The sequence below is a fragment of the Mustelus asterias genome, chromosome 29, assembly GCF_964213995.1.
Source record: "Mustelus asterias chromosome 29, sMusAst1.hap1.1, whole genome shotgun sequence".
Classification (NCBI taxonomy): domain Eukaryota; kingdom Metazoa; phylum Chordata; class Chondrichthyes; order Carcharhiniformes; family Triakidae; genus Mustelus; species Mustelus asterias.
The window spans coordinates 21619881-21644829 of record NC_135829.1 but is presented as its reverse complement, the minus strand read 5'-3'; the positions used below and the strand labels follow the sequence as shown (position 1 = coordinate 21644829).

At 49.5% G+C, this 24949-nt stretch overlaps 1 protein-coding gene across 1 annotated transcript; it reads right to left on the bottom strand.

The window, feature by feature from the left end:
• Positions 1-1820: 1820 nt before the first annotated feature.
• Positions 1821-17906, bottom strand: gtf2a2 (general transcription factor IIA, 2). The gene is made up of 4 exons (XM_078199893.1): positions 17783-17906; positions 15918-16022; positions 6155-6281; positions 1821-2110 (listed from the first exon to the last, which is right to left on the bottom strand). Exons 1-4 carry the CDS (start codon positions 17852-17854, stop codon positions 2085-2087), a joined length of 330 nt encoding a protein of 109 aa, XP_078056019.1. The 5' UTR covers positions 17855-17906; the 3' UTR covers positions 1821-2084.
• Between the last annotated feature and the right edge of the window lie 7043 nt (positions 17907-24949).

Here is a 24949-nt window from a genome sequence, read left to right as displayed (position 1 = left end):
TCAAGTAATGGGAAATGCTTATTAACCAAACAAGGCCAGCACGCATGCACTAAGGATAAGTGACTAAATCTAAAACCTTGTTCCATAAACACTACATTCCAGGCTAGGACACAGGATGAGTTACCATGGCAATTACCAAATAGCAAGATATGGGCACATATGTTAATGAAGGATTAACAGGAGAGAGTTTTCTATTGGATAAGGGCAAAAGGCTATGCTATGATTGGTGGATATGTATGCAAATGAAGGACTAGAAATGTTTCTCATTTGCTGTAATTAACTATAACTATTACATTTTCTGTATGAATCGACAGAACACCCCGCAATGCTGGGCGCTGCATTGTGTTCTCACTATTAAAGCTTGGAAATTGAGTACTCTGGGTTTAACTGTTACCTGTACCCAAGTCGACTGCAGTTTAAGTATTGTCTGTACCCAAAATCTCCACATCATGACCCAAAATCTACGACAACAGACAAGTGGAAATTAACCTTATGATTTTGGGTAATGTCGCCAAGGTGCAGCTCTGTAGATGAGAAGTAACCAGGCATCAAGTATTGATGCTTGGAGGACAGATGACCCCAAGATCTAGAGTATGAATTTGGGAAGCCACAAACTCAGAGGAACAGATGGATCTTGGGTCACTTATTCACAGATGCCCAAAGTCGGAAAAGCAGGTGAATAGGTTAAGAAGGCATATGGAACACTTGCTCTTATTAGTCATTGCATTGAATATAAGAGCAAGGAGGTAATGTTGGAGTTGTACAGAGCATTGATTAGGCCACAGCTGGAGTAGTGTGTGCAGTTTTGGTCACCTCACTATAGGGAGGATGTGATTGCACTAGGGGGGGTACAGAGGAGATTCACCAGGATGTTGCCTGGGACGGAGCATTTGAGCTGCAAGGAGAGACTGGATAGGCTTGGATTGTTTTCTCTAGAGTAGAGAAGGCTGAGGGGGGACATGATTGAGGGGGGACATGATTGAGGCGTATAAGATTATGAGGGGTTTGGATCGGGTGAATAGGAAGCTGCTGTTCCCCTTGGTTGAGGGGTCAATCACGAGGGGGCATAGTTTTAGGATGGGGGCAGGAGATTGAGGGGATTTGAGAAAAAAGTTCACTCACACTGTGGTGGGAATCTGAACTGCATTGCTTGGGAAGGTAGTGGAGGCTGGAAACCTTATAAGCTTTAAATGTATTTGGATGAGCACTTGCAATATCATAACATTCAAGGATATGGGACAAGTGTTGGAAAATGGGATTAGCGCCACTTTAAGTTTAAAGTTTATTTATTAATGCCACAAGTAGGCTTACATTAACACTGCAGTGAAGTTACTGTGAAAATCCCCGAGTCGTCACACTCCGGTGCCTGTTCGGGTACACTGAGGGAGAATTTAGCATGGCCAACGCACCTAACCAGCACATCTTTTGGACTGTGGGAGGAAACCGGAGCACCGGGAAGAAACCCACGCAGACACGGGGAGAATGTGCAGACTCTGCACAGACAGTGACCCAAGCCGGGAATCGAACCCGGGTCCCTGGTGCTGCGAGGCTGTGCTACCGTGCTGCCAATTGGTAGTGGTTGCGAGTGGTAGTTATTGCCGGTGTAGATTCAATGGGCCAAAGGGCCTTTTCTGCGTTGTATGACTCTGTGACTCGGAAATACATTCTCGATCTCCTTAAGGCAGGAAACCCACTGGGCTTGGACAGGACTCCAGTCCCAGCCCTGCCCAGGCTGCAAGGCCAAACACACCCGTTTATTGGGGAGGAATTGAGTGTTTATCAACCCTTAAACAAAGCCAAAATACGCCATTGAGGCAAGCAACCGTTAAGTAAAACTTTATTACAGGTTTATCGTTCAAACATAAAAAAAGAGCCAAAAGTTGAATTTATAAAAAGTAATCTCACTGATATTGTACATCCTGGGGGTACATTTACCCCCCTCCCCCCCTCACACACACACACTACTTGTTCTGTGTTGAATGAAGCAGTGACAGATTAAGCAGCTGCCAAATAATAGTTAGGCTTATTCACAATTTGTCTGGTGTGGATGCCGCTTCACCGAAAGGTCTCGATCCAGTTCCGGATTATTCCGCAGCATTCGAACCAGTATCTGTAAACAAAACAAAATATGCCATGAAAACTCAACTTGAGGCTCCAGAGCTGAACTGAATAGAGTGTCACACGAATTAGGTAAAAGAAACGAACACTTTGTGGCACAGGAGGTCATTCACCCCATTGCGTCTGCGCCACTCAAAAATCAGCTACCCAAACGAGTCCCACTTTCCAGCTCTGGGTCGATATCCCAGGTTACAGAACCTTTGTTTCCCCACTGAGACCCAGCTTTTCATCTGAACCCCCATTGCGCGGTGGCACAGTGGTTAGCACTGCTGCCTCACAGCGCCAGGGACCCGGGTTCGATTCCCGGCTCGGGTCACTGACTGTGCGGAGTTTGCACGTTCTCCCCATGTCTGCGTGGGTTTCTTCCCGGGCGCTCCGGTTTCTTCCCACAGTCCGAAAGACCTGCTAGTTAGGGTGTATTGGCCATGCTAAATTCTCCCTCAGTGTATCTGAACAGATTTCGGAGTGTGGCGACAAGGGGATTTTCACAGTAATTTCATTGCAGTGTTAATGTAAGCCTACTTGTGACACTAATAAAGTTTAAAACTTTAACTTTAAACGATGTGCAGGTTAGGTGGATTGGCCATGCTAAATTGTCCCTTACAGTCCAAAGATGTGCAGGTTACAGGGATTAGTGGGAAAAATGTGTGGGGTCACAGGGTTGGGGCAGGGAGTGGGCCTGGGTGAGATGTTTTTAAAGTTGATTTTATTAGTATCACAAGTAGGCTTACATCAACACTGCAATGAACTTACTGTGAAAAACCCCTGGTCGCCACACTCTGGGGATTTCCACAGTAACTTCATTGCATTGTTAATGTAAGCCTACTGGTGCTCTGTTACATGGGTAAGATGGGTATAGAGGGATATGGGCCAAATGCGGGCAATTGGGACTAGCTTAGGGGCTTTAAAAAAAGGGCAGCATGGACAAGTTGGGCCAAAGGGCCTGTTTCCATGCTGTAAACCTCTATGACTCTGCCGGAGAGTCGGTACAGACTCAAAGGGCCGAATGGCCTCCTTCTGCACCGTAGGGTTCTGTGATCCTGCATCCTCGGGTTTGAAAAGCGATAGAAATAGTGGGTGCACTGTGTGCGATCTTGTGGAATCCCTTTGATTCTGGAACTGTTTCAGAAGATCTGCCACCTTCCAATATAACCCCACTCAGAAGGAGGGAGAGAAGTGAACAGTTACCCTGACGGCCGTAGTAGGCGGAATGCTGGAATCTGTTAACAGGGATCAGCTTGAAACGTGCGTGAAGGAGCAGAGGGCATTAATGCAAGGAAAGCGGTGTTTGTCAAATCTGTCAGATTTCTGAGGCAGGAACCAGTCGGATGGATCAGGGGCGACTAGCGGACGCGCTCTGTTTGAATTTTCAAAGCCTCTGCTTATAACCCAGAGGTCAGAAATTTAAAGTCATTGGCAAGGGATACCGGGGGTGGGGGGATTACTTTTGGTCAGTTGGTTGTCGGGATCTGCAATGCCCTCGTGGTGGAAGTCAATTCTGTAACCAATTTGAGCAGGGCATTAGCACAGAGGGGACAGGCCAAATGACCTCACTCTGTGCTGCAAGTATCCATGATTCTATTAACATAAGAAGGTGCCAGAGGACACGCTCATCAAGAAGAAGCTCATTAAAACACGAAGTAATTATTAAAAAGTCATTTGCGGCAGTCTTTAGTGAGGAGCCGGATACCGGGGAAGGGGAGGGGGGGGGGGGGCGGGGGCTAGGAGGCAAATTGATGCTGGAGAAAAGGACCACTTTAGAGAAGTTAGTTTGGCTGAAGGGGGGGGGTAAAGATGCTTGGATCTTGAGGGAGGAACTAGATGCGGGCCCAGAAATAATGAACATCGATTCGATGACCAGGGCACAACCCTGGAGGGAGTCAGAATTTACAGCTAATGTCAAATTAGAAGGAGCAGTTAAAAATCTTTGGAAGCGGCGATGGAATATTGAAAAGATGGGGAAATGGACTAAGAGGAACTAATGTCGGAGAGAGCAGAGCAGGCTCAAGGCAATGCTGTCAGGTTATAAACTTACAAAAAACAGAAAAATAATCAGGAGTTGAAAAATCCGACCTTGTTCGCGGAAGCAGGGAGATACAAGAGGACTATTCACAATTGAGCAGGGGATGGATAGATAGAATCAGATTGGTGGGGAAGGCAGGGGGGAAAGGTGTCAGCAATGGAGGCCATTATTACAAGATTAGATGGATAAGATTTTCAAGAGAGAGTGCCTGAGCAACCTCTTCACCCAGACATTTGAGATGATCTGGGGTCAGAGGTGGTGTGTTTTGTTTTTATTCATTCCTGGGATGTGGGCATCGCTGATTGGACCTGCATTTGTTGCCCATTCCTAACTCTCCTGGAACGGAGTGGTTTGCAAGGCCACTTCAGAGGACAGTCAAGAGTTAACTACATTGCTGTGGATCTGGCATCATGTAGGCCAGACCAGGTAAGGACGGCAGATTTCTTGCCCTAAAGGAGCATTACAATCATAGAATCCGTTAAATTGTAAAGCTTATTTGTTAGCGTCACAAGATGGCTTACATTCACACTGCAATGAAATTACTGTGAAACCCCCTAGTCGCCACACTCCGGCGCCTGTTCGGGTACACTGAGGGAGAATTTAGCACGGCCAATGCACCCTAACCAGTACGTCTTTCGGACTGTGGGAGGAAACCCACGCAGACATGGGGAGGACGTGCAGACTTCGCACAGACAGTGACCCAAGCTGGGAATCGAACCCGTGTTCCTGGCACTGAGAGGCAGGAGTGTTAACCACTGCGCCACTATGCCGCCCTACAGTGCAGGAGGCGGCCATTCGGCCCATCAAGCCTTCACCAACAACAATCCCACCCAGGCCCTATCCACGTAGCCCCATGTATTTATCCTTCTCGTTCCCTGACACTAAGGGGCAATTTAGCATGGCCAATCCACCTAACCCGCACATCTTTGGACCAAATATGAACTGGTGAACCAGATGGGTTTTTACGACAATTGACAATGGTTTCATGATCATCACTGGACTTTTAATTCCAGATTTTCAGTGAATTTAAATTTCATCATCTGCCATGGCGGGATTTGAACCCGGGTCCCCAGAGTATTACCCTGGATCACTGCAGCACCACCTACCTAGCCTGAACACGGGATATGGGAAAGGGGAAGCAGAAAATTTGAGCAGAATTATTTGCTCATTGGAACACCATGGGTCCCAGTTTCAGTGATAAAATTCAAGATATGAATCCAAGACCCAATCAGAATACTCCACACACTCACAAAAGCCCTTCTTAAAAGCCCTCTCTTTAATGGTACCTTGTGCATGCTGTAACCAGTCATCAAGAACATGTGAGAACATAAGAACTAGGAGCAGGAGTAGGCCATCTGGCCCCTCGAGCCTGCTCCGCCATTCAATAAGATCATGGCTGATCTTTTCAGGGACTCAGCTCCACTTACCCACCCGCTCACCATAACCCCTAATTCCTTTACTGTTCAAAAATGTATCTATCCTTGTCTTAAAAACATTCAACGAGGTAGCCTCAACTGCTTCACTGGGCAGGGAATTCCACAGATTCACAACCCTTTGGGTGAAGAAGTTCCTCCTCAATATACAGTTTAAAATCAGGAAGAAAAAAAACTGGACATTCCACATACAGCCAAGAATAAGTTTTAAGTTTATTTATTAGTGTCACAAGTCGGCTTACATTAACACTGCAATGAAGTTACTGTGAAAATCCCCTCGTCGCCACACTGCGGCGCCTGTTCAGATATACTAAGGGAGAATTTAGCAGGGCCAATGCATGTAACCAGCACATCTTTCGGACTGTGGAAGGAAACCGGAGCACCCGGAGGAAACCCACGCAGACACGAGGAGAACGTGCAGACTCCACACGGACTGTGACCCAAGCCGGGAATCGAACCCGGGTCCCTGGCGCTGTGAGGCAGCAGTGCCACCCAAATGAGAGGTTCTCAATGGAACTCCAGCCACAGCTTTTTTTTAAAAAAATAAAAGTGCATTCGATTTACACACATTGCAACTCACTTTTGCCGTCACACGCCACAATCTTCACTTTGTCCACTTTCACGAGCTCGGTGACCTCTCGGAATTCCACATCGTTCAGGACAAATGTCCAAACGTTGTCACAGAATCTGTACGTGTTCAAAGAGCCCTTTACCAAAACAAAAACACACAAAACAACTCACTAACAACCACAAGAGTGCGCCACCACTGGCCCAATGGGTGATGCACAAGGACTGAAACCCAGAAATAATTTAAAGAAAGTTTCAAACAGGCTGTAAAAGGATTTACACATTGCACCTCAGCATCCTCCAGCCTTTTCAGGACACCACCCCCAGATCTCACTCTGAGAAATACTGAGCCTTAACCAACGCAGTGGATGTGATTACAGAATTGAATTCAAACAATATATTTCCCACATTAATGTGACACAGACACAGCAGGTTTATAGCATGGAACAATTTATGGAATATTAACCGAAATCAGTATGTGTTACAATGCTGATCAGAATCTTTTTTATTGGTTTATGGGATGTGAGTGTCAGTTGAATGGTACTGAACAATGTGCAATCACCAAACATCCCCACTTCTAATCTGATGATAGTTTTTTATTCGTTCTTGGGATGTTAGTGTCAGCGGCAGGGCCAGTATTTATTGCCCATCTCTAATTGCTCTCGACACAGTGCTGGTGAACCGCTGCAGTCCGTGCAATGCAGGTACATCCATGGTGCTATTAGTGACAGGACTCTGCGCAGTCATCAGCGAACATCCCCACTTCCGACCTTATGATGGAAGGAAGGTCATAAGAACATAAGAACTAGGAGCAGGAGTAGGCCATCTGGCCCCCTCCACCATTCAATAAGATCACGGCTGATCTTTTCGTGGACTCAGCTCCACTTACCCGCCCGCTCACCATAACCCTTAAATCCTTTACTGTTCAAAAATCTATCTATCCTTGCCTGAAATACATTCAACGAGGTAGCCTCAACTGCTTCACTGGGCAGGGAATTCCACACATTCACAACCCTTTGTGTGAAGAAGTTCCTCCTCAACTCAGTCCAAAATCTGCTTCCCCTTATTTTGAGGCCATGCCCCCTTGTCCTAGTTTCACCTGCCATGGAAACAACTTCCCTGCTTCTATCTTATCTTTTCCCTTCATAATCTTATATGTTTCCATAAGATCTCCCCTCATTCTTCTAAATTCCAATGAGTATAGCCCCAGTCTACTCAGTCTCTCCTCAACTCCGGAATCAACCTAGTGAATCTCATTGGTGAAGCATCTGAAGATGGTTGGACCTACCCCAAGGGACTCCTGTAATAGAACATAGAACATAGAAAACTACAGCACAAAACAGGCCTTTCGGCCCCACAAGTTTTGCCGAACATATCCCTACCTTTTAGGCCTACCTATAACCCTCCATCCTACTAAGTCCCATGTACTCATCCAGGAGTCTCTTAAAAGACCCTATTGAATTTGCCTCCACCACCACTGACGGCAGCCGATTCCACTCACCCACCACCCTCTGTGTGAAAAACTTACCCCTGACATTTCCCCTGTACCTACACCCCAGCACCTTAAACCTGTGTCCTCTCGTAGCAGCCATTTCCACCCCAGGAAAAAACCTCTGAGAGTCCACCCGATCTATGCCTCTCAACATCTTATATCCCTCTATTAGGTCTCCTCTCATCCTACGTCTCTCCAAGGAGAAAAGACTGAGCTCCCTCAGCCTACCCTCATAAGGCATGCCACTCAATCCAGGCAACTTCCTTGTAAATCGCCTCTGCACCCTTTCAATCTTTTCCACATCCTTCCTGTAATGAGGCGACCAGAACTGAGCACAGTACTCCAAGTGGGGTCTGATGAGGGTCTTATATAGCTGCATCATTATCCCCGGACTCCTAAACTCAATCCCTCGATTGATAAAGGCCAGCACACCATACGCCTTCTTAACCACCTCCTCCACCTGCGGGGCCGATTTTAGAGTCCTATGGACCCGGACCCCAAGGTCTTTCTGATCCTCCACAGTACTAAGAGTCTTTCCCTGTATATTGTACTCCTTCATCCCATTTGACCTGCCAAAATGGACCACTACGCATTTATCTGGGTTGAAGTCCATCTGCCACTTCTCCGCCCAGTCTTGCATCCTATCTATGTCCCTCTGTAACTTCTGACATCCCTCCAGACTATCCACAACCCCACCAACCTTTGTGTCGTCGGCAAACTTACCAACCCATCCCTCCACTTCCTCATCCAGGTCATTTATGAAAATGACAAACAGCAAGGGTCCCAGAACAGATCCCTGGGGCACACCACTGGTGACCGACCTCCAATTAGAAAAAGACACATCTATACCCACTCTCTGCCTCCTTTGGGCAAGCCAGTTCTGGATCCACAGGGCAGCAGCCCCTTGGATCCCATGTCCTCTCACTTTTTCTAGAAGCCTTGCATGGGGGACCTTATCGAACACCTTGCTAAAATCCATATAAACCACATAATAATGTCCTGGGACTGAGATGATTGACCTCCAACCACCACAACCATTTACCTTGGTGCTAGAAACATAGGAAAGAGGAGAAGGCCATTTGGCCCTTCGAGCCTGCTCTACCATTCGTTATCATGGCTGACATCCAACTCAATAGCCTGATCCCCCCTTCCCCCATTTCCTTTGATCCCCAAGTGCTATATCTAACAACTTCTTGACAACATTCAATGTATTGGTCTCAGCTGCTTTCTGTTGTAGCGAATTCCACAGACTGACCACTCTCTGCGTGAAGAAATTTCTCATCTCAGTCCTAAATGATCTACCTCATACCCTCGGACTGTGACCCCTGGTTCTGGACTCCCCCCACAGTCAGGAACATCCTTCTTGCATCTACCCTGTCTCGTCCTGTTAGAATTTTATAGGTTTCTACGAGATCCATCCTCATTCTTCTGAACTCCAGCGAACACAATCCTAACCGACTCAGTCTCTCCTCATAAGTCAGTCCTGCCAGGAATCAGTCTGGTAAACCTTTGCTGCACTTTCTCCAATAGCATGAATATCCTTCCTCAGATAAGACGACCAAAACTGCCCGCAATATTCCAGCTGTGATCTCACTAAGGCCCTGTATAATTGCATCAAGACATCCCTGCTCCTCTATTCGAATCCTCTCACTATGAAGGCCAACATAGCATTTGCCTTCTTTATTGCCTGCTTGCTTACCTTTAGCGACTAGTGTTCGAGGACTTCTAGGTGTCTTTGCACATTCTCCTCTCTCAATCTATAACCGTTCAGATAATAATCTGCCTTCCTGTTTTTGCTACTAAAGGGGATAACCTCACATTTATCCACATTATACTGCAACTGCCATTCATTTGCCGACTCACTCAGCCTGTCCAAATCACACTGAAGCATCTCTGCATCCTCCTCACAGCTCACCCTCCCACCCAGCTTTGTGACATCTACAAATTTGGAGATATTACATTTAGTTCCCTCATCTAAATCATGAATATATATCGTGAATAGCTGGGTCCGAGCACTGATCCCTGCAGTGCCCGAGTATTCACTGCCTCCCAATCAGAAAGTGACCCGTTTATTCCTACTCTGTTTCCTGCCTGCCAACCAATTTTCTAGCCATCTCAATACACTCCCCCCTCCAATCCCATGTGCTTTAATTTTACACACTAATCTCTTTCCAGTTTGTCGAAAGCCTGTCCTCGAAGAATTCCAGTAGATTTGTCAAACATGATTTCCCTTTCATAAATCCATGCTGACTCTGTCTGATCCTGCCATGCAAAGAACAGTACAGCACAGGAAACAGGCCCTTCGGCCCACTTGCTTTCCAAGTGTTTCTCTATAAAATCTTTGATAATGGATTCGAGAATTCTAGAATGACCAACGTTAAGCTAACCGGTCTATAATTCCGTTTTCTCTCTACCTCCCTTTTTAAATAGTGGGGTTACATTAGCTACCCTCCAATCTGTAGGAACTGCTCCAGAGTCTATGGAATCCTGGAAGATGACCACCAATGCATCCACTAGTTTTAGGGCCACTTCCTTAAGTATTCTGGGATGAAGATTATCATGCCATGGGGATTTATCCGCCTTCAATCCCATCAATTTCCTCAACACCATTTCTCTATTAATACTGATTCCTTTCAGTTCCTCCCTGTCACTAAACCCTGTCCCCCCCCCCCCCCCCGTCCCGTCCCCCCCATTTCTGGTATGTTATTTATGTCCCCCTTTGTGAAGACAGAACATAGAACATAGAACATAGAAAGTCACAGCACAAACAGGCCCTTCGGCCCACAAGTTGCGCCGATCACATCCCCACCTCTAGGCCTATCTATAGCCCTCAATCCCATTAAATCCCATGTACTCATCCAGAAGTCTCTTAAAAGACCCCAACGAGTTTGCCTCCACCACCACCGACGTCAGCCGATTCCACTCACCCACCACCCTCTGAGTGAAAAACTTACCCCTGACATCCCCCCTGTACCTACCCCCCAGCACCTTAAACCTGTGTCCTCTCGTAGCAACCATTTCAGCCCTTGGAAATAGCCTCTGAGAGTCCACCCTATCCAGACCCCTCAACATCTTGTAAACCTCTATCAGGTCACCTCTCATCCTTCGTCTCTCCAGGGAGAAGAGACCAAGCTCCCTCAACCTATCCTCATAAGGCATGCCCCCCAATCCAGGCAACATCCTTGTAAATCTCCTCTGCACCCTTTCAATGGCTTCAACATCTTTCCTGTAATGAGGTGACCAGAACTGCGCGCAGTACTCCAAGTGGGGTCTAACCAGGGTCCTATAAAGCTGCAGCATTATCTCCCGACTCCTAAACTCAATCCCTCGATTAATGAAGGCTAGTACGCCATACGCCTTCTTGACCGCATCCTCCACCTGCGAGGCCGATTTAAGAGTCCTATGGACCCGGACCCCAAGGTCCTTCTGATCCTCTACACTGCTAAGAATGGTACCCTTCATTTTATACTGCTGCTCCATCCCATTGGATCTGCCAAAATGGATCACTACACACTTATCCGGGTTGAAGTCCATCTGCCACTTCTCCGCCCAGTCTTGCATTCTATCTATGTCTCGCTGCAACTTCTGACATCCCTCCAAACTATCCACAACACCACCTACCTTGGTGTCGTCAGCAAACTTACCAACCCATCCCTCCACTTCCTCATCCAGGTCATTTATGAAAATGACAAACAGCAAGGGTCCCAGAACAGATCCCTGGGGCACTCCACTGGTCACTGACCTCCATGCAGAGAAAGACCCCTCCACAGCCACTCTCTGCCTTCTGCAGGCAAGCCAGTTCTGGATCCACAAGGCAACAGCCCCTTGGATCCCATGCCCTCTCACTTTCTCAAGAAGTCTTGCATGGGGGACCTTATCGAACGCTTTGCTGAAGTCCATATAGACCACATCCACCGCTCTTCCTTCGTCAATGTGCTTGGTCACATTTTCAAAGAACTCAACCAGGCTCGTAAGGCACGACCTGCCCCTGACAAAGCCGTGCTGACTACTTTTGATCATACTAAACTTCTCTAGATGATCATAAATCCTGTCTCTCAGGATCCTCTCCATCAACTTACCAACCACTGAGGTTAGACTCACCGGTCGGTAATTTCCCGGGCTGTCCCTGTTCCCTTTCTTGAATATAGGGACCACATCCGCAATCCTCCAATCCTCCGGAACCTCTCCCGTCTCCATCGACGATGCAAAGATCATCGCCAAAGGCTCCGCAATCTCCTCCCTCGCCTCCCACAGTAACCTGGGGTACATCCCATCCGGTCCCGGCGACTTACCAACCTTGATGCCATTCAATAGTTCCAACACATCCTCTTTCTTTATGTCCACATGCTCGATCCTTTCTGTCCTCCGCAATCCAGCAGTACAACCACCCAGATCCCTTTCCACCGTGAATACCGAGGTAAAGTATTCATTAAGCACCTCCGCCATTTCTAACGGTTCCGCACAAACTTTTCCCCCTTCACCTTTTAAGGGTCCTATGCCTTCACATCTCATCCTTTTACTCTTGACCTAAGCATGTATTCAGTTGGTCAGCCAATTCTTCGTTCCCCATTGTAAATTCCCTTGTTTCTGACTATAAGGGACCTATGTTTGTCTTCACCAATCCTTTTTCTCTTCACATAGCTATAGACACTTTGACAGTCAGTTTTGATGTTCCCTGCAAGCTTACTCTCGCACTTTATTTTCCCCGCTTTAATCAATATCTTGGTCCTCTGTTGAATTCTAAACTGCTCCCAATCCTCAGGTCTGTTTTTTTCTGGTCAACTTGTATGCCTCTTCCTTGGATCTAATATTATCTGTAATTTCCCTTGTAGGCCATGGTTTGGACACCTTCCCTCTATAGCTTTGTGCCAGACAAGAATAAACATAGAATCCTATAGTGCAGGAGGCCATTCGGCCCATCGAGTCTGCACTGACCACAATCCCACCCAGGCCCTATCCCCCATAACCTTATGCATTTACCCTCGCTAGTCCCTCTGACACCAAGGTGCAATTTAGCATGGCCAATTCACCTAACCCGTACATATCTTTGGACTGTGGGAGGAAACTGGAGCACTCGAAGGAAACCCACGCAGACACGGGAAGAATGGGTGACCCGAGGCCGGAATCGAACCTGGGTCCCTGGCGCTATGAGGCAGCAGTGCTAACCACTGTGCCACCCCAAAACAATGATTGCAGTTCACCCATGCGCTCTTTGAATGTTTGCCATTGCCACTGTCATCCCTTTCAAGTTTCCCAATCTATCATATCCAACTCGTGCCTCATATCACCGTAGTTTCCTTTACTAAGATTCGGGATCCTAGTCTCAGAATCAACCACGTCACTGCCCATCTTAATGAAAAATTCTATCACAAAATCTATTCTATCTTGTCGCTCATTCCCCTGGGTCTCACACAACTCCAGCCAATGGGGGGTTTCCCCGATTCCCATCGACTCCTGTTTTGCTGGGGCTCCTTGCTGCCAGACTGCTTTGATGTAAAGGGCAGTCACTCTCGCCTCTGGAATTCAGCCCTTCTGTCCATGCTTGGAGCTGGGTGACTGTGGTGGAACTCAAACTGAGCATTAGTGAGCAGGTTGTTGCTGAATAAGTGCTGCTTGATAGCGCTATCCACAACATCCGTCATTACTTTGCGAATGACTAACTAATGGAGCAATAATTGGCCAGATTGGATTTATCCTGCGCTTCATGGACAAGACATAACTGGGCAATTTTTCACATTGTTGGGTAGATGCCAGTGTTATAGCTGTGCTGGAGCAGCTTGGCTAGGGGTGCAGAAAGTTCTGGAGCACAAGTCTTCAGGGCTATTGCTGGAATATGGTCAGGGCCCATTACTTTTGCAGCATCCAGTGCCTCCAACCGTGTCTTGACATTACGGGGAGTGAATCGAATTGGCTGGAGACTGGCATCTGAGATGCTGGGGACCACTGGAGGAGGCCAAGATGGATCATCCACTTGGCACTTCTGGCCGGACATTGCTGCAAATGCTTCAGTCTCATCTTTTGCACTGATGTGCTGGGCTCCTCCATCATTGAGGATGGGGATATTTGTGGCGCCTCTCCCTCCTGTGAGTTGTTTAATTATTCATCATTATTCTCGACTGGATGTGGCAAGACTGCAGAGCTTAGATCTGATCAGTTGGTTGTGGAATCGCTTAAGCTCTATCACTTGCTGTTTATGCCATTTAGAATCATATCTATAATCCTACAATGCAGAAGGAGGCCATTCGGCCCATCGAGTCTGCACCAACCACAGTCCCACCCAGGCCCTAACCTCATAACACTTACCCTAGCTAGTCCCCCTGACGCTAAGGGGCAATTTAGCACGGCCAATCCACCTAACCCGCAGATATTTGGACTGTGGGAGGAAACCGGATCACCCAGAGGAAACCCACGGGGAGAACGTGCAGACTCCACACAGACAGTGACCCAAGCCAGGAATCGAACCCGGGTCCCTGATGCTGTGAGGTCGCAGTGCTAACCACTCTTTGGCATGCAAGTAGTCCTGTATCGTAGCTTCACCAGGTTGACACCACATTTTTAGGTATGCCTGGTGCTGCTCCCCATGCCCTCCTGTACTCTCCATTGAAGCAAGGTAGATCTGGTAGCTTGATGGTACAATGAGGGACCCATTCTGGGCCACGAGGTTACAGACTGCATTTGTATATAATTCTGTTGCCGATGGCCCACGGCACCTCATGGCTTGAGCTGATAGGTATGTTCTCAATCTATTCCATTTAGCACAGTATCATAAGACCATAAGAAATGAGGGGAGTAGGCCATTCAGCCTGTTCTGCCATTCAATAGGATCGTGGCTCAGCCAACATTCCTCACGTCCACTTTCCTGCCCTTTCCCTGGAACCCATATTCCGTTACTGATGCCACCCAACAAGGTGGAGAGGGTCTTTAGAATGAAGGTGGGACTTTTATAAAGTTTATTTATTAGTCACAAGTAACGCTTACATTAAATGAAGTCACTGCGAAATTCCCCTAGTCGTCACACTCCGGTGCCTGTTCGGGTCAATGCACCTAACCGGCATGTCTTTCGGACTGTGGGAGGAAACCGGAGCACCCCGGAGGAAACCCACGCAGACACGGGGAGAACATGCAGACTCCACACAGACAGTGACCCAAGCTGGGAATCGAACCCAGGTCCCTGGCGCTATGACGCAGCAGTGCTAACCACTGTGCCGCCCCACTTTGGAGATATTGTCGCGACAAGGATTTTGCAGTGGTTACTCTCTACAAATACTGCCACCTGCAACAGGGGTTTGGTGAAGCCAATGTTTTTCCCTCCTCCCTTCCCCAGCCAGTCTCCCCGCCATCTACTCTACCAGATTACCTCCATATCCTGAAAACCTCAATCAAATCACCTTCTAAACGTGGGCACATTGCTCAAATCCTGAGCAGTCACTGGCTTACAGGTGTTGTCCACTCCCCTTACAGTCACCCACATCCACAATCCTCTGGGATAGAAAATTCCAAACATTCACTGGAAAATCTCAGCAGGTCTGGCAAGCATCTGTGAGGAGAGAAAAGAGCTGATGTTTCGAGTCCAGATGGCCCTTTCTTTTGAGTCATCTGGACTCGAAATGTCAGCTCTTTTCTCTCCTTACAGATGCTGCCAGACCTGCTGAGATTTTCCAGCATTTTCTCTTTTGGTTTCAGATTCCAGCATCTGCAGTCATTTGCTTTTTTCCCCCTCAGGAAATAAATATGTCTCATCATAGAATCGGTAGAGTGCGGAAGGAGGCCATTTGGCCCATCAGGTTTGCACCAACTCTCTGACAGGATCTTAAACCAGATCCAATCCCCGTAACCCCATGTTTTTTCCCCAACAATTCCCCCTAACCTATACACTAAGGGGCAATTTACCATGGCCAATCAACCTAACCCGCACATCTTTGGACTGTGTGAGGAAAGCGGAGCACCCGGAGGAAACCCATGCAGACACAGGGAGAATGTGCAAGCTCCACACAGACAGTGACCCAAGCCGGGAATCGAACCCGGGTCCCTGGTGCTGAGAGGCAGCAGTGCTAACCACTGTGCCACCGTGCTGCCCCCGTCTAATGAACCTTGGACCAGCACCTCCAATGCAAGCTTATCCTTTCTTACGGAGACCAAAACAGTGCAGTGAGATGAGGAGCGGTGTGTTAGGCAGCCCACATGCAGTATGGGCTGATTGGTGTAACCAAGTGAAACACAGTCCAATCCTGAAATGCAAGGACATGCTAGGATAGAGAGAGAGAGAGAAAGGGAGGGAGCTCACCCTGAAATTGACTCGGTTCCGAACCCTCTGCGCTAAGGCGTTGTTGATTGCTTTGTCAAACTGCAGCAAGACCTGGAGAGCCAGCTGAGGGGTGATCTGCTGTGACTGAGAGAAACAGCACAGTCACCACGATACAACATAATACACAGCACATCAAAAACCTTCCCCAAACACCCCCATTCTTCACCCCTCTCCCCCAATCTCGGTGGGGAAAGGAAGAGAGTTTTGGGGGGGGGGGGGGTTGAGGGGAGGGGGATATTGGTGGGGGGGGGGGTTGAGGGGAGGGGGATATTGGTGGGGGGGGGGGTTGAGGGGAGGGGGAGATTGGTGGGGGGGGTGTGAGGGGAGGGGGAGATTGGGGGGGTGAGGGGAGGGGGAGATTGGGGGGGTGAGGGGAGGGGGAGATTGGGGGGGTGAGGGGAGGGGGAGATTGGGGGGGGTGAGGGGAGGGGGAGATTGGGGGGGTGAGGGGAGGGGGAGATTGGGGGGGTGAGGGGAGGGGGAGATTGGGGGGGGGTGAGGGGAGGGGGAGATTGGGGGGGTGAGGGGAGGGGGAGATTGGGGGGGTGAGGGGAGGGGGAGATTGGGGGGGTGAGGGGAGGGGGAGATTGGGGGGGTGAGGGGAGGGGGAGATTGGGGGAGGGGTGAGGGGAGGGGGAGATTGGGGGGGGTGAGGGGAGGGGGAGATTGGGGGGGTGAGGGGAGGGGGAGATTGGGGGGGGTGAGGGGAGGAGGAGATTGGGGGGGGGTGAGGGGGGGGGGTGAGGGTGGGGGGTGAGGGGGGGGGTGAGGGGAGGGGGAGATTGGGGGGGGTGAGGGGAGGGGGAGATTGGGGGGGGTGAGGGGAGGGGGAGATTGGGGGGGGTGAGGGGAGGGGGAGATTGGGGGGGGTGAGGGGAGGGGGAGATTGGGGGGGGTGAGGGGAGGGGGAGATTGGGGGGGGTGAGGGGAGGGGGAGATTGGGGGGGGTGAGGGGAGGGGGAGATTGGGGGGGGTGAGGGGAGGGGGAGATTGGGGGAGGGGAGGGGGAGATTGGGGGGGGTGAGGGGAGGGGGAGATTGGGGGGGGTGAGGGGAGGGGGAGATTGGGGGGGGTGAGGGGAGGGGGAGATTGGGGGGGGGTGAGGGGAGGGGGAGATTGGGGGGGGGTGAGGGGAGGGGGAGATTGGGGGGGAGGGGGAGATGGGGGGGTGAGATGGGGGGGAAATTGGGGGGGTGAGGGGAGGGGGAGATTGGGGGGGGGTGAGGGGGAGATTGGGGGGGTGAGGGGGAGATTGGGGGGGTGAGGGGGAGATTGGGGGGGTGAGGGGGAGATTGGGGGGGTGAGGGGGAGATTGGGGGGGTGAGGGGGAGATTGGGGGGGTGAGGGGGAGATTGGGGGGGTGAGGGGGAGATTGGGGGGGTGAGGGGGAGATTGGGGGGGTGAGGGGGAGATTGGGGGGGTGAGGGGGAGATTGGGGGGGTGAGGGGGAGATTGGGGGGGGTGGAGGGGGAGATTGGGGGGGGTGGAGGGGGAGATTGGGGGGGGTGGAGGGGGAGATTGGGGGGGGTGGAGGGGGAGATTGGGGGGGGGTGAGGGGGAGATTGGGGGGGTGAGGGGGAGATTGGGGGGGGTGGAGGGGGAGATTGGGGGGGGGTGAGGGGGAGATTGGGGGGGGTGAGGGGGAGATTGGGGGGGGTGAGGGGGAGATTGGGGGGGGTGAGGGGGAGATTGGGGGGGGTGAGGGGGAGATTGGGGGGGGTGAGGGGGAGATTGGGGGGGGTGAGGGGGAGATTGGGGGGGAGATTGGGGGGGTGAGGGGGGGGGAGATTGGGGGGGGGGTGGGGGGATAGTTGTTCCCTCGGGTTTCCCCGCTCCCCCGGTACCTGGATCAGTTCATCCAGGCTCTCCTGCAGGCTGTTGCCCAGAGTTGTGTTCCGGTACAGCTGGTACGCCATGGCCAGGGCCCAGCAACACCACTCACACTGCGCAACCGCGGTTTCAGAAAGTCGCACTGCGCAGGCGCACCTCAGTCCCCCATGAACTGCGCAGGCGCACCTGCAGACCCACACACTGCGCAGGCGTACCTCCGGCCTCAAGCACGGCTCAGGTGCTGCTTCAGCCAGTCACACTGCGCAGGCGCACCTCCGGTTCTAAGTACTGCGCAGGCGCTGCTTCAGCCAGTCCACTGCGCAGGAGCTTCCAAGGCCTCACACAGTCCCGACAGCCACACTGCGCATGCTCTTTGTAACCCCGCCCCCTCAGTCTGAAGTTGACCAAAATGGTCATTGAGCTGGTGTCAGTGTGTAGATCCAGGGTGAGGCTGGGCTGTGCTTCTGCCTCATGGGGTCGGATGCCGAATCATAGAATCCCTACAGTGCAGAAAGAGGCCATTCAGCCCATCGAGCCCACACCGACAACAATCCCACCCTATCCCTCGAGCCCCACCCCACAAGCTCATGGTCAGGGTTCATAACGCGGTCAAGCTGCCAAATCCAGCCAACACGCCATGGCCGGCGGTGAGTGTGGCAGAGATTCCTAGTCAGCTATATGATGGAAACAATGTTAGAGCCTCAACCGTCACTGCTCCAAACCCCAACATGTAGAAACACAGAAAGTTGGAGCTGGAGGAGGCCCTTTGGCCCATCGAGCCTGCTCCCTCACATTCATTATGAACATCCAATACCTAATCCCATAGAATCATTCTATGATTCCCCCATATCCTTTGATCACTTTAGCCCCAAGAGCCATATCTAACTCTTTAGAATTATAGCATCCCGACAGTGCAGAAGGAGGCCATTCAGCCAACGAGGTTGCACCGACTCCAAAAGAGCATCTTCTCCAGGCTCACCCCACTGTCCTATTCCCGCAACTCAATGCATTTAGCATGGTCAATCCACCTTATCTGCACATCTTTGGAGTGTGCGAGGAAACCAGAGCACCCAGAGGAAACCCATGGTGACACGGAGAGGACATGCAAATCACCCAAGGCCGGAATTGAACCCAGGTCCCTGGCGTTGTGAGGCAACAGTGCTAATCACTGTGCCACCGTGCCACCCTTAATGAAAACATACAATGTTTTGGCCTCAACTGCTTTGTGTGGTTGTGAATTCCACAGGCCGACCACCCTCTGGGTGTAGATCTTTATCTCCATCTCTGTCGTGAATGGTTTACCATTATTCTTAGACTGTGACCCCCTGGTTCTGGACACACCTACGATCAGGAACATCCTTCCTGTATCTGCCCTGTCTAGTCCTGTTAGAATTTCATCGGTTTCTATGAGATCCCCCTCATTCTTCTGAACTCCACTGAATTCAATCCTAACCAATCTCACCTGATACATCACTCCCGTCATCCTAGGATGGCACGGTGGTTTAAGGGGAGGGAATAGCCTAATGGTATTATTGCTAAACTTTTAATCCAGAAACTCAGCTAATGTTCTGGGGACCCGGGTTCGAATCCTGCCGGTGAGATTTGAATTCAATAAAAAATACCTGGAATTAAGAATCTATTGATGACCATGAAACCATTATCGATTGTCAGAAAAACTCATCTGGTTCACTAATGTCCTTTAGGGAAGGAAATCTGCCGTCCTTACCCGGTCTGGCCTACATGTGACTCCAGAGCCACAGCAATGTGGTTGACTACCCTCTGAAATGGCCGAGCAAGCCACTCAGTTTCAAGGGCAACTATGGATGGGTGATAAATGCTGGCCCAGCCAGTGATGTCCAAGTCCCACGAACGAATAAGAAAAAAATCTGCCTTCCCACTTTTGCCACCAAAGTGGATAACCTCACATTTATCCACATTATACTTCCTCTGCCATGCATTTGCCCACTCACTCAGCTTGTCCAAAACACACTGAAGCATCTCTGTGTCCTTCTCACAGCTCACCCTCCCACCCAGCTTTGTGCCATTGTTGTGCCTGTTGCCATCACAGCCCGGATTGCAGCAGTGATCTGTGAAGCACCAGGGCCATGAGGTGGGAACAGGAGAGTGAAGCTCGTTTGGCACTGACACCCAGACACGTATCGAATGAAACGCAAGAAGCTTAGGGCCAAAGGATGAGCGTAGCAGCTGGACACGGCTGTGGGTAAGTGGCAGTGCATCTGAGATTGAGAATTTGTTGTTGCTGATGTCTTCAGTGTCTCTCCCCCTTCTCCCTCCAACTATTACACATCAACAGCAGTGAGAGATGGTGGGACAGGATGGTATTTATCTTTCTCTGCTCCTACAGCCAATTCAGAAACCTAGAGCCCGCTTACGCCACACCACTAGCTTTCCATGACATCTTCCCGAATATGTCCAACCAGAACAGGCAACACTCAGTTCAGCTCAGTTGACCAGAGGCCAAGGATACCAGGCATCAGATACCTCAGCAGCAGGCGTGGTGAGGGACAGCATCACGCTCAGAGATTCAGCACCATTTCATTCAATCCCTACACAATGCAGAAGGAGGCCATTTGGCAGTGACAATTCCACCCACGCCCTACCCCGGTAACCCCACATATCTATTCTGCTAATCTCCCTGACATGAAGGGATAATTTAGCATGGCCAATCCACCTAATCTTTGGAGTGTGGGAGGAAACCGGAGCACCCGGAGGAAACCCACGCAAATATGGGGAGAATGTGCAAACTCCACACAGATAGTGACCCAAGGCTGGAATCCTTGGTGCTGTGAGGCAGCAGTGCCAACCACTGTGCCACCGTGCTACCTAGACAGTTGGATTGGGTTGGGAACAACGGGGAAAAATTATTTAAACAGACCTGTATTCAGATCCCCATCCTATCGCGGCTGCTATAGACAGTGAAAGGAATGAGGATAGGCTTGATGAGATATCAGATATTGAACCATGCGGCATCGGGTCATTCCGAGACCTGCTTCAAAATTGGGCTACTAGTACTAAGCTAGCAGCACGGTGGCACAGTGGTTAGCACTGCTGCCTCACAGCGCCAGGGACCCGGGTTCAATTCTGGCCTTGGGTCACTGTCTGTGCGGAGTCTGCACGTTCTCCCCGTGTCTGCGTGGGTTTCCTCCGGGTGCTCCGATTTCCTCCCACAGTCCGAAAGACGTGCTGGTTAGGGTGCACTGGCCATGCTAAAGTCTCCCTCAGTGTACCCGAACAGGCGCCAGAGTGTGGCGACTAGGGGATTTTCACAGTAACTTCATTGCAGTGTTAATGTAAGCCTACCTGTGACGAATAAATAAACTTTAACTTTAGATGTCCAACCAGCATCATGGCAGCTCTATTAATTACCACGCGATTGGAGGAGGCCTTTCAGCCCATCAAAACTATGCCAGCTCTCTGAGGGAAATCCAGTCAGTCCCATTCCTCTGACTTTTCCCCGTAACCCTGAGAGTTTATATCCCTCAACTGCCCATCCAATTTTCCTTTAACGTCATTGGTCGTCACGGCACCCTTACCGGCAGAGAATTCCAGGATGTTACTGTACACTGCACAAACAAAAATCTTTCCTCGCATCTCCCCCGGATCTCTCGCTCGTAAGGGAAGTTTGTATCCCCAGAACTTCGGTTTAGGTCAGTTAGCTCTGCAGCTGGTTAGTGATGCAGAGCAATGCCAACAGCGTGGGTTCAATTCCCATATCGGCTGAGGTTATCCACAAAGGCCCTGCCTTTTCAGCCTCAGGTTAAATCACCATCAATCGTAGTCTACAGTCATAGAGGTTTACAGCATGGAAACAGGCCCTTCGGCCCAACTTGTCCATGCTGCCCTTTTTTCTAAAAACCCCTAAGCCAGTCCCAATTGCCCGCATTTGGCCCATATCCCTCTATACCCATCATATCCATGTAACTATCTAAATGCTTTTTAAAAGACAAAATTGTACCCGCCTCTACTACTACCTCTGGCAGCTTGTTCCCGACACTCACCACCCTCTGTGTGAAAAAATTGGCCTTCTGGACACTTTTGTATCTCTCCCCTCTCACCTTAAACCTATGCCCTCTAGTTTTAGACTCCCCTACCTTTAGGAAAAGATATTGACTATCTAGCTGATCTGTGCCCCTCATTATTTTATAGACCTCTATAAGATCACTCCTCAGCATCCTACGCTCCAGAGAAAAAAGTCCCAGTCTATTCAGCCTCTCCTTATAACTCAATCCATCAAGTCCCGGTGGTATCCCAGTAAATCTTTTCTGCACTATTTCTAGTTTGATAATATCCTTTCTATAATAGGGTGACCAAAATTGCACACAGTATTCCAAGTGTGGCCTTACCAATGTCTTGTACAACTTCAACAAGACGCTCCAACTCCTGTATTCAATGTTCTGACCGATGAAACCAAGCATGCCGAATGCCTCCTTCACCACTCTATCCACTTGTGACTCCACTTTCAAGGAGCTATGAACATGTACTCCTAGATCTCTTTGTTCTGTAACACTCCCCAACGCCCTACCATTAACTGAGTAAGTCCTGCCCTGGTTCAATCTACCAAAATGCATCACCTCGCATTTGTCTAAATTAAACTCCATCTGCCATTCGTCAGCCCACTGGCCCAATTGATCAAGATCCCGTTGCAATTGGAGATAACTTTCTTCACTGTCCACTATGCCACCAATCTTAGTGTCATCTGCAAACTTACTAACCATGCGTCCTATATTCGCATCCAAATCATTAATCGTCAGCTCTTTTCTCTCCTTACAGATGCTGCCAGACCTGCTGAGATTTTCCAGCATTTTCTCTTTTGGTTTCAGATTCCAGCATCCTCAGTGATTTGCTTTTATCCTGGGTGGGATTGTTGTCAGTGCTGGCTCAATGGGCCAAATGGCCTCCTTTTGCACTGTAGGATTTCTATGAACTATTTTTAGGACTTAAGCTAATTATTTTATCCAAACTGACACTAACCCTCCCATTTCACGAGTGTCAATTTTGTTCACCAGCCTTTTATGAGGTACTTTATCAAGCATTTTCTTCAAACCCACATAGACAACATCCACTGCAATCCCTCCATCAGCTTTCTCTGATACTTCATCAAGACGTTCGATCAGATTAGTCAAATGCCTTTTAAAAATCTGTGCTGGCTGTCCTGAATCTCAAACCTCTCCAGGTTACTATTGATCCCTCCACCCCACCGCCCCCTCCCCCCCGATTATTATTTCTAAAACCCTCACCCACCAATGATGTTAAACTAACTATGATGTAGAGATGCTGGCATTGGACTGGGGTGGACACAGTAAGAAGTCTCACAACACCAGGTTAAAGTCCGACAGATTTATTTGGAATCACGAGCTTTCGGAGCACTGCTCCTTCATCAGGAGCCACTCCACTCACCTGATGAAGGAGCAGCACTCTGAAGGCTCGCGATTCCAAATAAACCTGTTGAACTTTAACCTGGCGTTGTTGAACTAACTGGCCTGTACTTACAAGGAAGATTCTTACACACTTGCTTGAATATTTTCCACTCTCTCATCCGCTGGTACCTCCTTTGTTTCTGGGGAAGGTTATATGACAAACCTTTCCACTATCTCCACCCATATTCCCTTTAGCAACCTGGGCCGCAGACCATCTTGGCCAACTAACCAATCCTCTCTGTACATCACCTGCCTTTCCAGTCTATCATGTGTCTCAATTTTCACCCCCATCCATTGCCTCCACCGTCTCCACTTCTGCCAATACTTCCTCTTCAGTAAACACCGATACTAAGGACTCTGAGTATTCCAGCCTTGTCCTGCATTTTGAAGCACATCACCGATTAGTGGACTAGAAACTTCCAACTAAAAATGGGAAGATCAAAGCTTTTGCTGTTGGTCCCTGCCACCCTCCAGCGCCTTGTCATCAACTCCCTCCCTCTCGTCGGCAACTACCTGAGGCCCCAGCCAGAGTGTTTGCGACCCTTGGGTGACACGTTTGACCCCGAGGTGGGCTTTCCATCACTCACAACTCAGACCAACTATTCCTCCTCTGTTACAACACAATTCCAGCCCCACCTCAGCACTGCTGCCTCACGGCGCTAAGGACCCGGTCAATTCCGGCCTCGGGTGACTGTCCGTGCAGGGTCTGCACGTTCTCCCCGTGTCTGCGTGGGTTTCCTCCGGCTGCTCCGGTTTCCTCCCACAGTCCGAAAGATGTGCAGGTTAGGTGGATTGGCCATGCTAAATTGCCCCTTAGTGTCCAAAGATGTGTGAGCTGGGTGGATTCGCCATGGTAGATTGCAGGGTTATGGGGATAGGGTGGAGGGAAGGGTCTGGGTGGGATGTTCTTTCAGTTCGTTGATGGGCCAAATGGCCTCCTTCTGCACTGTAGAGATTCTGTGGTTCTCTGCAGCTGAAATCCTCAGAATAGAACTGAAACATAGAATTCCGACAATGCAGGAGGCCATTTGGCCCATCAGGTCTGTACCAACTCTCCAACAGAGCATCCTACCCTGGTCCTTTTCTTTCTGGGAGTGTGCGTGTGTTTGTGAGAATGTGGAAAGCTTCTTAACCCAGGAAGGAAAGACTGACTTCTGTGTTATCTTAGCACCATCTAGTGTTCCTTTCAGAGAATAAAAAGCCCTTTAGTCTCAGCCGAAGCATGTTATATTAAACATCAATGCCTTTTCTTCAAGTGTATCCTGTTTTAAGTTTTCCCTGTGCAGATATTATACTCGTGTATTCTTTTTGCGAAACTTTAGTCACATTGTTGGTTTTGAGACCAATTTAAATCATTGGAATATTCCTTGGGCTTGTGACTGGGCAACATAGCTATTCCTCACTTAACACCCTCAAATGTGTTCCTAAAAATAAATAGCTAAACAAAAATCACTTTCCTACCATAGGGGAGGCGATGGCCTCGTGGTATTATCGCTAGACTATTAATCCAGAAACTCAGCTAATGTTCTGGGGACCTGGGTTCGAATCCCGCCACGGCAGCTGGTGGAATTTGAATTCAATAAAAAAAAATCTGGAATTAAGAACCTACTGATGACCATGAAACCACTGTCGATTTTCGGAAAAACCCATCTGGTTCAGTAATGTTTTTTAGGGAAGGAAATCTCCCGGTCTGACCTACGTGTGACTCCAGAGCCACAGCAATGTGGTTGACTTTCAACTGCC